Raw genomic sequence first — 17,447 nt, 5'->3', positions numbered from 1 at the left:
AAACTGACACATGGACCAAACACAAATTCTTCCTCCCCACTCAGGTACCCGTTTTTACAGACCATTAGACGGCTGCACTCCAATCTAAACGGCTTACAAAAATGGGCCGATTTATTTCAGTGGAGTCCTTCTGGCCATCAATATGGCCAAAAATAGAACATGTCCTATTTTTTTGATTGCCTCTATTCCCTGGCCATTAAAAAACAGTCATGCGAATAGCCCTATAGACTGCAGTGGTTCTGAAAACGGTGTGTGTGAATATGTGAACCGTTGTGCGACCATTAAGAAGTCTCACAACCGCAGCCTTGTGGTCGTTTCCTAGGGCCTTGTTCACATGTCTGTTTAATGTCCGTGAAAAACCCATCCATGAAGACGTCTGTGAAGAGTCCATGTTTGATCCGTGTGTGTTGTTTTTTTTTTGTCCTCCATGTATCAGCTTAAATGCTTACTGTAGCTGAAAATAAATTTCCAGAGCATCTCCTGCCAATAGTCCGTTGACAGAACACACACGCGATCCGTGCTGTCAGTGGTTTTTCACAAACCCATTGACTTCAATCGGTGTATTTGGTCCGCGTCATGGACCAAGGTAGTGCATGTCTCCGTGATTTTTCCACTGACTACTTAAAATCAATGGGTACGTGTGCTGTCCTTGGAAAATGCGGATAGCGCACGTACGTGAAAAATGGAAATGTGAACAAGGCCTTAGGCTGATTTCACAACATCAATGGGGTTCATTTATTAAAGCTCGTCTGGTGTAAAAATAGTCACCTTTGTGACTATTTTAATGCCCGTGCAACAATATTTTGTCACAGAGACATTTTTAGGCCACGTCCTATAGATGGGGTAGAGCAGGGCGTGTTGGGGGTTGTGTTCCCCCTGGCAAATTTAATACTTTTTCTTCCCGGAAACCGGCAAAAGTGTAGACGATAAACTGTGCCAACCAGGTGCTGGCATTGTTTTTCAGAGAGGCGCACAGACTATATTTTTGCCAAATTTATGACCAAGCGCACGCATTGTATTAAATTAGACGTATACTATGGCAGCACAGGATGGACAACTAAGACTGGCGTAAAAAGCTGGCTTAGTAAATATCCCCCAATGTCTCCATCTTGGGGCGCTCTTAGTTCAGTATGGACCGCACCCGAAAACAGACTCATTTATTTGGATGGGTATCTTTAAATGGGCGATTTTATGCACGGAAATCGCAGTGTGTTCTAACTTTGTCTGTTTTTCCTGCAGAACTGCGCTCGTAAGGATTTGTGTCTGGTGTAAAATAACAATCTGGTGAATATATCGGTTAATTGAAGGGATTAAAGGCAATCTGTCCCCCTGATTTTGCCCAGTGACACATGAGTAGTACTGCAGATGAGGAGTCCAGATCACAGTCCCCCCCCCCCCTGCTGTCAGCGCTCAGAGCTGATGAATTGCATTGTCAGGACTGCCGTGTATGTGCACATGAGTCCTCTCCATTGTGGTAGAACAGCCCAGCAGTCCTGCCAATGTAATTCATCAGTGACAGCGGGGGGATAAAAACAGTGATCTGGACCCCCTTATCTATTAGTGTAGACAATGGTCCAAAATCAGGGGGACAGATTGCCTTTTAGTTTAATATTTTTACTATACAGTGAAATTTATATGAAAATTTTACATAATGCAAAAATAACAGCCCTCCACTTGATTCTCGCCACCTCTCCCATGCAGAAAGTCCATTGAACTTTTTACTAAAGGTGGCAGCAAATTGGAAAGGGATACCAGCCCGATTCACAATAAGGACTGGCAAAATATCTGCACCAACTGCAATAAGTACCGAAATAATAGCTTGAACAATAATTATCTTTATATAGCACCAACATATTCCGCAGCGCTTTCCAATCAGGGAGTTCATGTACAAACAGAGTCATAAATAACATAGCAACAAACCATTCAAGCCAGAGGAATGAGGGCCCTGCTCTCAAGAGCTTACAATCTATGAGGAGATAGGAGGGACACAAAAGGTAAAAGTGCTTGTTTTATACAATGTTTCTGCCATCTTAACAATATTGGCTACTTTCACACTAGCGTTCGGGGCTCCGCTTGTGGGTTCCGTTTGAAGGCTCTCACAAGCGGCCCCGAACGGATCCGTACAGCCCCAATGCATTCTGAGTGGATGCGGATCCGCTCAGAATGCATCAGTTTGGCACCGTTTGGCCTCCGCTCCGCTCAGCAGGCGGACACCCGAACGCAGCTTGCAGCGTTTTCGGGTCCGCCTGGCCGTGCGGAGCCAAACGGATCCGTCCAGACTTACAATGCAAGTCAATGGGGATGGATCCGTTTGACGTTGACACAATATGGTGCAATTTCAAACGGATCCGTCCCCCATTGACTTTCAATGTAAAGTCAGGAGTCCCTATTAATATACCATCAGATCGGAGTTTTCTCCGATCCGATGGTATATTTTAACTTGAAGCGTCCCCATCACCATGGGAACGCCTCTATGTTAGAATATACCATCGGATTTGAGTTACATCGTAAAACTCAGATCCGACAGTATATTCTAACACAGAGGCGTTCCCATGGTGATGGGGGACGCATCATGTTAGAATATACTGAGAACTGTGTACATGACTGCCCCCTGCTGCCTGGCAGATGCTGCCAGGCAGCAGGGGGCAGACCCCCCCCCCCCCCTGTAATTGACTTATTAGTGGCCAGTGCGGCCCCCCCTCCCTCCCCAGTATTAATTGTAGCCAGTGCGGCCCCCCTCCCTCTATATTCATCGGTGGCCAGTGCGGATTCCCAGTATTAAATATGACCAGTGCGGCCTCCCCCTCCCTCTATATTTATTGGTGGCCAGTGCGGATTCCAAGTATTATGACCAGTGCGGCCCCCCCCCCCCCCCCCATCATTGGTGGCAGCGGAGAGTACCGATCGGAGTCCCAGTTTAAATCGCTGGGGCTCCGATCGGTTACCATGGCAACCAAGACGCTATTGCAGTCTTGGCTGCCATGGTTACTTAGCAATAAATACAAGCATTATACTTACCTGAAGAGCTGCGATGTCTGACCGGCCGGGCGCTCCTCCTACTGGTAAGTGACAGGTCTGTGCTATAGGCAATGTGCCGCACAGACCTTTCACTTACCAGTAGGAGGAGCTCCCGGCCGGTCAGACATCGCAGCTCTTCAGGTAAGTATAATGCTTGTATTTATTGCCAAGTAACCATGGCAGCCAAGACTGCAATAGCGTCTTGGCTGCCATGGTAACCGATCGGAGCCCCAGCGATTTAAACTGGGACTCCGATCGGTACTCTCCGCTGCCACCAATGATGGGGGGGGGGGGAGAGGGGAGGCCGCACTGGTCACAATACTTGGAATCCGCACTGGCCGGCCACCAATGAATATAGAGGGAGGGGGAGGCCGCACTGGTCACATTTAATACTAGGGAGGGGGGCCGCACTGGTCATATTTAATACTGGGAATCCGCACTGGCCATCGATGAATATAGAGGGAGGGGGGCCGCACTGGTCATATTTAATACTGGGGAGGGAGGGGGGCCGCACTGGTCATATTTAATACTGGGAATCCGCACTGGCCATCGATGAATATAGAGGGAGGGGGGCCGCACTGGTCATATTTAATACTGGGGAGGGAGGGGGGCCGCACTGGTCATATTTAATACTGGGAATCCGCACTGGCCACCGATGAATATAGAGGGAGGGGGGCCGCACTGGTTACAATTAATACTGGGGAGGGAGGGGGGGGCGCACTGGCCACCAATAAGTTAAATACAGGCAGCAGAGGGGAGTCATGTACACAGTTCTCAGTATATTCTAACTTGAAGCGTCCCCATCACCATGGGAATGCTTCTGTGTTTAGAATATACTGTCGGATCTGAGTTTTCCGAAGTGAAAAATCAGATCTGAAATAAACAGTTATGCAAACGGATCCGTTCTGAACGGATGCAAGCGTTTGCATTATAGGAGCGGATCCGTCTGTGCAGATACCAGACGGATCCGCTCCTAACGCAAGTGTGAAAGTAGCCTAAGGCTGCATGAGCCGTCACCGGCCGACATCTGTAGTGCTTCTGAGTGCATGGGGTGCGGTGGATACTGGGTGATGGATCAGGCTCTGAAGAATGATGATGAAGGGGGGTGGGGTGAATGGAGAAGTTTGATTAGGGTTATGTAGGAATCCGCCCAATTTCTTGGGGAGCGGCTCGGGAGAAGTCTTGGAGCCCGGAGTGAGAGGTTTGGATTATGGTGGATGTCAGTTGTAAATCATTTGAAGAGTGTAAAGCACGAGTAGGGTGGTAGACAGAGATTAGGGAGGAAATGTAGGGGGGGGGGGGGCAGCACTGTGGAGAGCTGTGTGGTGAGAATGAGCAGGTTAAGGCTACATTCACATGACCAAAAAAACGGATGACTGTCTGTATGGCATAGTTTTTAGTTTTTTTGTTGCGGATCCATTGTAACAATGCCTATCCTTGTCCGCAAAACTGAAAAGAATAGGACTTTTTCTAATCTTTTTTTGCGGAGCTACGGAATGGACATACGGATGCGGATAGCACACGGTGTGCTGTCCGCATTTTTTGCGGATCCATTGAAATTAATCCTATCTTCCAAAAAAATGGAACAGACACGGAAACAAACAACATTCGTGTGAATGTAGCCTAAATTGAATCCTGTACTGTGCGGGCAACCAGTGCAATGACTGGCACATGGTGGAGGCATCGGAGTAGCGGCTAGAACTACAACTCCCATCATGCCTGGGCATACTACAGCTATCAGGGAATGATGGGAGTTGTAGTTTTGCAACATCTGGAGGGCCATGAGTTTGACATCCATGGGCTAGACTGATGGATGACCCTGGCTGCTGCGTTTAGGATAGATTGGAGAGGGGAAAGTCTGGTGAGGGGGAGTCCAATTAATAGTGAGTTTCAATATCGAGGTGGAATGGATCAGGGCAACAAGGAGAGTTTTTGTTGCTTCCGCAGTAAGAAAATGGCAGATTCTAGAGATGTTTTTGAGGTGAAGGCAAGAGATTGAATATAGGGGGTAAAGAGAAGATCAGCGCTGAACATGACACTGAGACACTCAACGTGCTGCCTAAGAGTTATGGAAAAAGGAGCAATTTTTATTAAAAAAATTTGCACCGATAAATTGCTCCGTTATGGTTGTTCAGATCAAGGTTGAGGGCGTCTGCAGAGGCTCCCAGATGTTCTATGTTGGTGGCAGATATACATTGTGTGATGTAGATGCCCTAAGATACCATTTTGGGATAATGTAATTGAAATTATTAGTGACGCTTACAAATTTCAACTCCATATTGCATTTTATACTGGTTTTATTATTTTGTAATGTCTTGTACAATGATGCCCTGGATTTTTTTCCCCCTGAAAATTAAGAATATATAAATAATGGTATAATCTAATTATATGCCACATTTTGTAAAATTTTTGTAAATGTAGGAATCCTGCTTTAGGCCTCATGCACACAGCTGTATTTTTGGTCTGCATCTGATCTGCATTTATTTAATTTTTAGACCTATTCATTTTAATAGGGCCCCAAAAAATGCGGAAAGCATACCGTGTGCTGTTCGCATCTGTATGTCTGTAGGTCCGGCATAAAAATAGAACATGTCCTATCCTTGTCTGTCTTCCGGACAAGAAAAGGCATTTTTTAACATAGGGCAGGATGTTTTTTAACATAGAACAGGAAACTGCAGAATACGCATGGCCGGTATCCATATTTAGCGGACTGCAAAACAGTCATGTGCATGGGCAGTATGTGTTTTGAGGTCCGCAAAACGCAAACCTGCAAAAGACGGGTGACATCCGTGTTGCATCTGGTTTTTTTTGGGGGGGGGGGGGGGGGTTTGCAGACCCATTGACTTCAGTGGGTCCATGGTCTACATTTTGTGGCCAAGAATAGGATATGTTCTGTCTTTTTGTGGAATGGAAACACATGGATCATCCATTTGCTTTCCACATCTGTATGGCCTCTTTCACACGGGCGTTGCGGGAAAATGTGCAGGTGCGTTGCGGGAACACGCGCGTGAGAAAAATTGCGCATGTTTGGTACCCAAACCCGAACTTCTAAACAGAAGTTCGGGCTTGGGATCGGTGTTCTGTAGATTGTATTATTTTCCCTTATAACATGATTATAAGGGAAAATAATAGCATTCTGAATACAGAATGCATAATAAAATAGCGCTGGAGGGGTTAAAATAATAATAATAATAATTTAACTCACCTTAGTCCACTTGATCGCGAAGCCGGCATCTCCTTCTGTCTTCATCCTAGCTGTGTGCAGTAACAGGACCTGTGGTGATGTCACTCCGGTCATCACATGATCTCTTACCATGGTGATGGATCATGTGATGACCGGAGTGACGTCACCACAGGTCCTGTTCCTCCACACAGCACAGAAGACAGACAGACAGAAGAGATGCCGGGATGCGCGATCAAGTGGATTAAGGTGAGTTAAATTTTTTTTTATTTTTAACCCCTCCAGCGCTTTTGTACTATGCATTCTGTATTCAGAATGCTATTATTTTCCCTTACAACCACGCATCCGCGGTGGAATGCTCGCCCGTGTGAGAGGGGCTTATGTCTGTTCTGCAAAAATGCGGACCATAGACTAATTGAAGTCATTGTATCCACAAAAAACATAGATGCAACACAAACGTCACACGGATGTCAATCATATTTTGCAGGTCTGCATTTTGCAGATCGCAAAATACATACGACCGTGTGCACGAGGCCTAGAGCTAGTTAAAAATTGCAGCTGCGGCTTTGTTTTTTCCCTATGCAAAGTGCTACCATTCGCCACATAAGCTATGTTGCAGTTCAGTGCACAGCAATCCCATTTGGCAACAGAATACCCCTTCATTCTTGTGAGTCAAACCCCCAGCAGTCGTCGTATCAGGGCTAAGGGCAATCTGCATAGGAGGCTCCATTCAGATCCTTCACTTATTTATTTTACTCGCCTATATAGCGCTGACATATTCCGTACAGACGTCATCATTGCTTGCTTTCTCCAATGGCTGGCTCACAATCCCTATCAGTATGTCTTCGGAGTACCCACAGAAAACCCATGCAGACACGGGGGGAACATACAAACTCCATTCAGATGTTGTCTTTGGTCAGATTTGAACCTAGAACCCCAGCGCTGACCACCAAGGTATAATGCTGATTCCATCAGATGCCGTCATAAAGACTGGGCAAAAAAGTCCTGCATGCAGGAAAAAATACAGGAAACTGAATGGACCACATTGTAGTCATCTGCTAATCTGTCGGTGGATATATACACTACTCCCAAAAAGTTAGGAATATTTGACTTTCGGGTGAAATTTATGGAAAACGTTAAAAAAAAGTTCATGCTACAGTGATATTATATCATGAAAGTAGGGCATTTAAGAAGCAGCAACAGTGGTAGATATACCCCCACAAAAATGTCAGTGTCTCAATAACTTCTCATGTGGCCTTGAGTAGGGATCGACCGATTATCGGATTTACCGATATTATCGGCCGATATTGAGGATTTTGAACGCTATCGGCATCTATTTTGCCGATATTCCGATAGCGTATGGGGAACACAGATCACGCTGCTGACAGCGCTCTCCGTGTTCCCTCAGCAGCACAGGGGAGAAGGAAGCAGTGTCTCCTCCCCCTGTGATGCTGCTGCCGCTGCCGCCAATGAAAGGACAGGGCACAAGAGGAGGGGAGGAGCTATGGCCACTGCGCCACCAATGAAGCTTAATCTCTCATTTATTCATATACAGGAGGCGGGAGCTACAGAATCACATAGCCGGCTCCCGACCTCTATGAGCTGTAGCTCATAGATCTACGGTAGTTAACCCCTCAGGTGCCGCGGATCGCAGCTACAGCTCATAGAGGTCGGGAGTCGGCTATGTGATACTGCAGCCAGCTCCCGCCTCCTGTATATGAATAAATTGGAGATTAGGCTTCAATGGTGGTGCAGTGCGCCCCCCCCAAGCCCAGGATTTGACATTGGTGCAGTCCCCCCCCCCCCCCCCCCAACCCCAGTATTAAGCATTGGTGGCACAGTGCGCCCCCCCCTCCCCCCCAGTATTAAGCATTGGTGGCGCAGTGCGCCCCCCCCACAGGATCCCCTCTCCCCTGCTCCTCCGACGATTGGAGCCCCAGCAGTGTAATGCTGGGGCTCCGATCGGTTACCATGGCAGCCAGGACGCTATTGAAGCCCTGGCAGTTATGGTAAGCTCCATGCTGCTGTGTGCACAAAGCACAGAGCAGCAGGGACAGTGTGAGCTCCTATTCACCCTGATGGAGATCTATCAGGGTGAATAGGACAAGGGTTCTAGTCCCTAAGGGGGCTAAAAGTTAGTAAAAAAAAAAACTAAAAAAAAATAAGTTATAAAAGTAAAACACCAAAATATTAAGTATAAATGAAAAAGAAAGATTTACAAAAAAAATACACATTAACAATAAACATAAATTTTCAGCAGGTTTGTGGGAATTTGTTTTATTTTTTTTCAAAAATAAAAAATTCCCAGAATATCGGTATAAATTATCGGCTATCGGCCTGAAAGTTCACAAATTATCGGTATCGTCCCTAAAAAATCAATATCGGTCGATCCCTAGCCTTGAGCATCAGTTACAGCTTGACAACGGCGCCTCATGCTGTTCACAAGTCAACTTATTGTCTGCTGAGGCATGGCATCCCAATCTTCTTGAAGGCCGGCCCTCAGGTCATTGAGGTTCTGGGGTACAGAATTACGAGCCTCTACACGGCGTCTTAGCTTATCCCATAGGTTTTCAATGGGATTCAGGTCTGGAGAAAATGCAGGCCACTCCATTTGAGGCACCCCAGTCTTCAGCAGCCGTTCCCTAATTATGTGACCTTGATGAGCTGGAGCATTGTCGTCTATGAAGATGAAATTAGGCCTGTGTTGTTCATGCAGAGGCACAATGACTGGATTCATGATGTTATTCAAGTAGTTTGGGCTTGTCACTGTACCATTCACAATGTATAGGGCAGTTCTGTATTGATTAGACACTCCTGTCCACACTGTAATACCACCACCACCACCAAAGGCTCGTCTGGTGACAACAGTGGCTTATGTATAGCGCTCTCCTTTACGTCTCCAACATCATTGGCGGCCATCATTTCTGCTAGACTTTTATCGGTGAACAGCACTGAGGCTCACTGGTCCCTCGTCCAGCATAGATGCTCCCTGGCTCATTCAAGATGATGACGCCTGGTGGTGTGGTCAGGTATCCCTGCAGGTCATCTAGCATGCAGACCACGGTGATGTAAATGGTTTCCAAAGGTCTGACCTGACACTTACCTCCCTTAAATTTAACATTCATCATCGAGTTTCACAGGGCATTGTTCACAATAGAGCGGTCATCAGTGTAGGATGTGGCCAAAGGATGTCCACTTCTATACCCTTCTGTGACTCTTCCAACTCTTCCAGTCTCTCTGTATCTCTGTTGCAATCTGCTGGTGACACTCTAAGCTCAGTGGCCACTTCCGTCTGAGAACATCCTGCTTGAAGCCTCGCAATGGTGAGGTACTGTTGATCAATTGTTAGGTGTCGTCTTGGTCTCATGGTATCAAAATGTGAACAGCATGAGGAGGACTGTTTAAATACCAATTCTGTTTGCACCAGGAATTTTATTGGTTGGTTGCAAGTTGTGCAAAAAACTGAAACAATGAGCAGTTGGACTTGGGCCTTCAAAAGTTTAGAGAAGGTGACATTAAGTTCATCTCTAAAGATTAGAGTGCATCTTTAAATTTCACGAGAAGCCGGATATCTATAACTTTTTGTGACTAGTGTATATTGGTGATGTGCTATAACATATCAGAACACCCCTCACGACTGCTGCATAAATACATAGTTTTACCTCTAGCATATATGCAAGTAGAAAACAGAATTGATCCTCGTTTGCCTTTCCTAGGTGCTGTCCTTCGTGGCTTTCATATGTGAAGAAGTCATCGATCAGTGTGACTCCTGTGGTGGCCTGTACTTCTTTGAGTTTGTTAGCTGCAGTGCCTTCTTGCTTTCCATCCTCATGTTAATCGTGTACTGGACACCTCTAAGGAAAAGAATATCCATTCCAAGCTTCAAGAAAATTGTAAGTTCGCTTACCTAATGAATTACTCAGTTTTAACAAATCTAATAATGCCTCATAGAAGTACTGACCGCTCTGCTGGCATGCTCGTTTTATTACTCATTACATAACAATCCAAGGACACTGCGTTGTGTCGTTCCTCCTAGAATAACTGACCATTGGGTGTTGACATTCTCCAAAGGGTGGTCCCCACACAGTCGCGCAGGCACACCCACAACTGGTTACGCAGAGTTGTCCTATTCAGAGGAACAGGAACATTGCTCAATAATTGTCATTTTCTGAGGAATTCAGTTATTCACGCTGGATCCTTTTTAGGGCGGCTAGGGCTACATGGCGACTTCCCACGACTAAGGATTGCAGATCTGTGAGGCTACATTGCCAAACGATAAAAGTGAATGTAGTTGCATTGTGACCCACAAGCCGCCAGAGAGCTAGCAGGTTTAGATTTTGTTGCTAGTCGTGGCAATTTGCAGATCACTAGGCTAGCACTTTAAAGGGCATCTTTCAGCAGATTTGTCCCTATGAAAACTGGCTGACCTACTACATGTGCGCTTGGCAGCTGAAGACAGCTTGTGTTGGTCCCATGTTCATATGTGCCCGCGTTGCTGAGAAAAATGATGCTTTTATATATGCAAATGAGACTCTAGGAGCAACGGGGGCAGTTGCCGTTACACCTAGAGGCTCTGCTCTCTCTGCAACTGATGTACCCTCTGCACTTTGATTGACAGGGTCAGGGGTGATGATGTTTTCACTGCCCGACCCTGTCAATCATAGTGCAGCAGTTGCAGAGCGAGCAGAGCCTTTAAGTGTAATGGCAACGCCCTTGTTGCTCCTAGAGGCTCATTTGTATATATTAAAAATCCTTTTTCTCAGCAATGCGGACACATAAGAACATGGGACCAACACAGATGTCTTCAGCTGCCAACAGGTCAGCTAGTTCCATAGGTACAAATCTGCTGACTGAGGCCCCTTTAAGTTTCATTATGTTTCACTGCTTGAGATATGAAGTCCATCTCTGCACCCCAGCACTGGAAGCCTGAATTCTGTGCACATGTAGGGTAAATGCACCACCTGGAGGAAAGTACAACAAATTGCATTGTTATCTATTGCAGGATTTCTGGGTTACTGCAGTTGTTGGAGTCTTTTTCCTGATCGCTTCTATTGTATTTGCGGCGACAATGGACAGTTCTTCACTTGGACAAGTATCAGTGGTAAGTCGGAGCCATTTTTTAACTTCCGTCTGCCACGAATAAGCTCTTTATTGAGCAGTACCATATGCAGGAGATTGGAAGTAGTGATTAACGGCAGGGGCAATATTCTAATTTGTGATATTTCGCAAATATTTTGTAGAATATTCGTAGATTATTCACAAATTTGAATATTCGTTATATTCAACTTTTCTTTTTTTACTTGAAAATCGGCCAGGTGATGATTCCGTAATATGCGTGTAAAGGGGGAATATTAATCGCCAATATTTATGCAAATATCAATAATTAATCATTTTTTACTTGAAAATCGGCCAGGTAATGATTCCGTAATATGCGTGTAAAGGGGGAATATTAATCGCCAATATTTATGCAAATATCAATAATTAATCATTTTTTACTTGAAAATCGGCCAGGTAATGATTCCGTAATATGCGTGTAAAGGGGGAATATTAATCGCCAATATTTATGCAAATATCAATAATTAATCATTTTTTACTTGAAAATCGGCCAGGTAATGATTCCGTAATATGCGTGTAAAGGGGGAATATTAATCGCCAATATTTATGCAAATATCAATAATTAATCATAAATAGGAGGGGCCGTCTATTGATGACTCCGCCTATTTATACCTTTATATTAATAACACTACTTTCACTTTGCCTTGCGCTAATCACTAAACTAGCTGCGAGCGCCTAACTGAGCTAGCTACTGCTAATAACAACATGTTACACAGTAGGTATTTATTATCAACCTACTATGCACAATACACACAATACAGCACCATGAATACAATACTCGCTACACTACACAGTTTCCAAACTCCACCCACAAAGTAACTATACAGTATACACAAACATACATTCATTAGCAGCCCACCCAACCTGGCTCTAAGCTATCCCTATGGGAGGCAAAGGGTTAACACACACTCGGCTGCTGCTGGGGTAAGCGGGCAGCAGTGAAGGGGGGGAAGGATTACAGGGCAGCTACAAGGGTAACTGGGGCTGCCTCAAGGGTACAGGGCTGAGGTTCATGCTGCAGGAGTTCAGCAGCCAGGGTTAGGGATGTTGGTGGCAGGAAAGGGGTTACTATTGTTGGGGATATAGGGGGTATGTGAGGGGTAGGTAGGGGCTAGACAGGTAGATACTTAGCCCTTCCAGAGTTACTAGGCCTTCTCCAGGTGCACGTCATGGCGCTGCTCTCTCCCATGTGTGTCTGTGTGTAGTCCAGTTCCAAAAGACCCATTCCCTTTGTCTTGGACTGATATATAAGTCACTCTCACCCCCCCCCCCCCCCCTTCCCCCATCCAAGGTGCAGGGAAATGACATCATCGTGTGCTAGTGACAGAATGCATGCACTCAACCTGACTGGCCCCCGAGGCTCACAATCTGTACAGCCAAAGACACCATGGCACCACACACACCCATGTCATAAACAGTCCCTAAACAGAAGGTGGGGGAGCCCTGCTGGGCATGTTTCAAAGGGATCTATTGATCTTCTGAAGTAACCAGAAGCTGGACAATCTAGCCATCTGATGCCATCACCCGCAGGTATGCAGGAGGAGGCGGGGGGGTGCCATGACTGGAGGACATAACTGGCCACATGCATATAAGACAATTGGGGCATATCTATATCTATCTATCTATCTATATATATATATATCCAACTCTAATGTAAGTACATATGGACATGTGTGTAAATACAGGGGCATACAGACATATCCACATATACACACACAACACTATGACCTTCCCCCCTCTGGCCATACAGGGACACACATGCACAATTATACCACTTCCCTCTACACATATACATATATATATCCACAGATGCTTGGGGCACATCTATAAACACATACACCTACAAAACCGGGGGTATGAATGGTCAGCAATAAGCCCACATACATACTGTCATGCTGACATAAGTGTATATACATAGACATGTGTGCAAATACATACACACATATCTATATATACACACACACACTCGCATATACCTGGGGCATCACATACAGGGGACATACATGTGTACCCACTTGCCATACAGTGCCAATATATACACGGCCATACAGGAAATATATATCCCTATAAAAGGGCCCATATATACACATGTCAAAGAAGGGGCACACATATATATATACTCGCCCACCTGACTTCCCTCTACAATGCGAATATTACGCGATCAATACAGGCGTGGGTCAAAAACTAATATATAGTACTATAGAATATACTGCTATAAGTTGCTTGTGGGCCATTGTCCCACAAGCAAGAAGCAGGGAGGAATCTTGACTTCAGATAGAAAAAAATGCTGAATATTCAAAAAAGAATATATAGCACTATATTCGAAATATTCGCGGATTCTCAAAGTTGCAATATTCGAGATAAAAATTAGCTTTTTGAATATTCGCACTCAACACTAATTTGGAGGTCCTGGTCCATCTCCCAAGTGGACATGTCTGTGCTGCCCTTCTACAGGAAAGGGGCAGCCCGAGTTTCTGAAACACCGCTGGGCGAGACCTACACCTAACTGGGGGTACACTTTAATGTCTCTTTTTGTATCTTGCAGGCTTTTGGATTCCTCGCCTCTTTTGCGTTTCTAGTGGAGTTGTGGTTTATGCATAAAAGTGGCTACCTGAAGCAAAATCAGGAGGACCGTTCAACACCCGGAGCAAATGGCGTGGTTGAGAACCAACCATTGAACCCACCAGTTCAAGCTACTGCTTGATTGCCCAGGACACTGATTCTGGCGGAGCGCAGTGAGCTATGCCACAGGAAAACCTATCCGTCAGGAAATCCATCCAATTTTATGGTCTCTCTTTTTTTATCATCTGTAAATATAATCCACTATTTTGGAGATTAACATCCATTATAACACTATGTGGATATGCAGGAAAACGTTGCCTTTCCAGATAATTACTTTTTTATTTTAATTCATTCCAGATAATAGTTCCTTATATGCATGATGGATTGCTTCACTTATTTATTTACTACCAACGTGAAAAATCATGAAATTAGTCTTTTTAGAATATTTCTGTGCATTCTTAGGCTGCCACAAACTACTTTGCTTTGCTACTTTGCTTACTGTGACGAATCTAGATTCCAGGAGGTCCTCCTTTTTATCTGTAGGGATGAGATGAAGTCCCCCAGTTACTTGCTGCAGGTTGTATTACTGTACAGTATCAAACACAATCAGTTCTTTAGATTTAGGAAGGCCTTTACAGTAGTAGGTTTCCTGTATACTACATTAACCCTGCGCGCCCCATTCGTTAGGTACTGGTGCTGTATAACGTGAATGAGCTGCTTTTTGGGTATCCATATGCACTGTGGGGGTCACCTTACAACAGGTGCAAGAAGTCAAGGACTAAGGTCGCAGGAGGAACTAAGGGTTCTTTCTAAACTATGGGTCACAAGACATTAAAAAAGACGTCCCATTTGAACAGTTCCCTTTTTTAAAAAAAAGTTTCACCGGTTAAGTTGATCGTAAGGTGTACCTCTGCTGGGACACCCAGAAATCGGACGTAATTTGTGTGCGGGAATCCAGCCGCAAGCATTCAGTTTCCTTGCAGCGCCACCACCGGAAAAGTGAGGCATTACGCCATTCCCATTGGTATGAATGAGCTGTCTGTGTAATGATCCAGGCGTGCTTCGTAGTCGCTCTGGCTAATGGACAAGTCATGCACAAGGCAGAATTCCCTAAATCCCATTAGTAATGTATATGGCACTTGGAAATAAAATTTAGAAGCTGCAGGTTACTAAGGTATGCTGAAAGCATTTTTTTTACGCAAGCTATATTGGTCTAATTGTCCATATAGCGTTTTTTTTAGCAAAGTTGTCCGTAAATGTATTTTATTAAGAGAAAATTAAGCCTGTTTAAGCAATGTAACCTTCTTTTAGCCTGGGCTCTCTGGCAGGTGACATTATGTGCACAGAGCAGGAGCTATCACTGGACCTGGTGTTGAACAGACTCCATAAAGGGTTTCATCCATATGATCTAAAACTGTGCAATACGAAGTTTTGGCTCTAGTGGGAAGGTTGCTCAAATTAAAGGGCATTTCTGAGATTTTAATATCCATGACCGATCGTTAGGATAAGCCATCGATATGAAATCGGTGGGGCACAGCCACTGCACAGCCAAAGGGCAGCTCTCTGAAGCAGTAGCGTCTCTCCGGTGACCGATTGCTGCGGCGGCAGCTCTTCAGTGATTGATTCCTGCGGCGGCTCCTCTCCAGTGATTGACTGCTGCTGCGGCAGCTCCTCAGTGATTGATTGCTGCGGCGGCTCCTCTCCAGTGATTGATTGCTGCTGCGGCGGCTCTCCGGTAATTGATTGCTGCGGCGGCTCCTCTCCAGTGATTGATTGCTGCTGCGGCGGCTCTCCGGTGATTGATTGCTGCTGCTGCGGCGGCTCTCCGGTGATTGATTGCTGCGGCGACTCTCCGGTGATTGATTGCTGCTGCGGCGGCTCTCCGGTAATTGATTGCTGCGGCGGCTCCTCTCCAGTGATTGATTGCTGCTGCGGCGGCTCTCCGGTGATTGATTGCTGCTGCTGCGGCGGCTCTCCGGTGATTGATTGCTGCGGCGACTCTCCGGTGATTGATTGCTGCTGCTGCGGCGACTCTCCGGTGATTGATTGCTGCTGCTGCGGTGGCTCTCCGGTGATTGATTGCTGCTGCTGCTGCGGCGGCTCTCCGGTGATTGATTGCTGCTGCTGCGGCGGCTCTCCGGTGATTGCCGGTGAAGCGGCATCTTCATTGTTTACCAGGAGCGTTGCCCTACATTTTGCTGTGGTGGTGCAGGTTCTAGTGAATGAGACAAAGCCATGTGTAGTACCACGAACAGCTACTACAAAATATATGGTACTGTACCAGTTAATGACAACCCTTTCAAACCTAAGGATAGGTCATCAATATTCAAATGCCGAAAACAGTTTTTAACATTGTGATGTTTGATTAAAGTGAAAAATGTGAATCTTGCTGTTTTTAAAAATAAAATAACTTCTTTATTAATATCTTCAATCTCTAAGGGTTTTTTTTTTTTTTTTGCAGTTTATTAAAAAATAAAGAACTTTGCAAAATGATACTGTGCATTAGCTGATGCAGCCACGTCCCCTCTCCTCAATAAACCCACACGCTAGGATCAGCCAACCATGTCAAGTTTTTTTTTTTCTAACTGGAAAAGGAGGATTAGTGACTGGCAGACACCTAGCACTGCTTACCTTCCCCCTACTTTCCCACTAACACACATTTAGGCGCCTTGCAGATGAACGTTTGTCACGCTGCGGACTCGCAGCGCAGCTCCCGGCCTGACCTCCCAGCACTGACGGGGTCACATAGCATTATATTGATTTATGATGCTATGTAACCCTTACAGTTCTGGAATGTATTGGATAACACTAACATAATGAGGTCAGTGTTATCCAATAAGTTCCAGAACTGTAAGGGTTACATAGCATCATAAATCTATTTAATGCTATGTGACCCCGTCAGTGCTGGGAGGTCAGGTCAGTGGTTTTTGGCCTTTGGTGTTCCTTTTTAAAATTGCAGCATGCTCTGGGTGTCATTTTTTTTTTTTTTCAGACATATTTCCATAGCCTTCTCTGTAGAGAAAAAAAAAAAAAAGTTTGAAAAAACCAAAGTTAAATGTGTGACTAAAAAAAACAACATTTTTTTGTGGAGCCCCTATACACTGTTTTTATGGGGCTGTGAAAATGCCAGCAAACCCAAATGCATATTTTTGGTCACCTTCCTTTTTGCCATGTTTTTTTCAAGCATTTTATTAAATGGTATGTTTGCCCACCAGCATTTTCTTCATAGTGTTTTTTACATGCTGTGTTTTTGAGAAGCCAGAAAGACAAAAAAAAAAAAAAAAACCCACTTAATTAACAAAAATTACAATATAAAAAAATATATTTGTGGGTTGTGTTTCAGATTTCCCATAGACCTTCAGCTAACATCTGGAGCTGACGTTTTACCGGGAAAAAGGGAAACCTGCAAAGAATGGTGCAGGTGCAAAAGCCACCACTAAATGCCATAAAAACCTGTGTAAAAGCCCTTGTAAAAAAAACATGAATTTCGCTGCATTTTTCTTAAGCCAAAATAAGCTCAGTGCAGTTGTTCAGTGAGGTAAGGCTACTTTCACACTGGCGTTTTGGCTTT

The 17,447-nt window shown here is 45.0% G+C and overlaps 1 protein-coding gene across 1 annotated transcript in view; it reads left to right on the top strand.

Annotated features, from left to right (window-relative positions):
- The window catches only part of CMTM6 (CKLF like MARVEL transmembrane domain containing 6), a 41,790-nt gene extending 25,490 nt beyond the window's left edge, over nt 1-16,300 (top strand). The window contains exons 2-4 of the mRNA XM_044293987.1: nt 9,916-10,092; nt 11,202-11,300; nt 13,860-16,300. Of these exons, the coding sequence (XP_044149922.1) occupies nt 9,916-10,092; nt 11,202-11,300; nt 13,860-14,018 (435 nt within the window). The 3' untranslated portion in view covers nt 14,019-16,300. The remainder of the gene's footprint in view (nt 1-9,915; nt 10,093-11,201; nt 11,301-13,859) is intronic.
- The last annotated feature ends 1,147 nt before the right edge of the window (nt 16,301-17,447 follow it).

This window comes from Bufo gargarizans, chromosome 5 (assembly GCF_014858855.1).
Source record: "Bufo gargarizans isolate SCDJY-AF-19 chromosome 5, ASM1485885v1, whole genome shotgun sequence".
Taxonomy (NCBI): domain Eukaryota; kingdom Metazoa; phylum Chordata; class Amphibia; order Anura; family Bufonidae; genus Bufo; species Bufo gargarizans.
The sequence above is the reverse complement of the archived record's forward strand: the minus strand, read 5'-3'. Positions and strand labels throughout refer to the sequence as shown.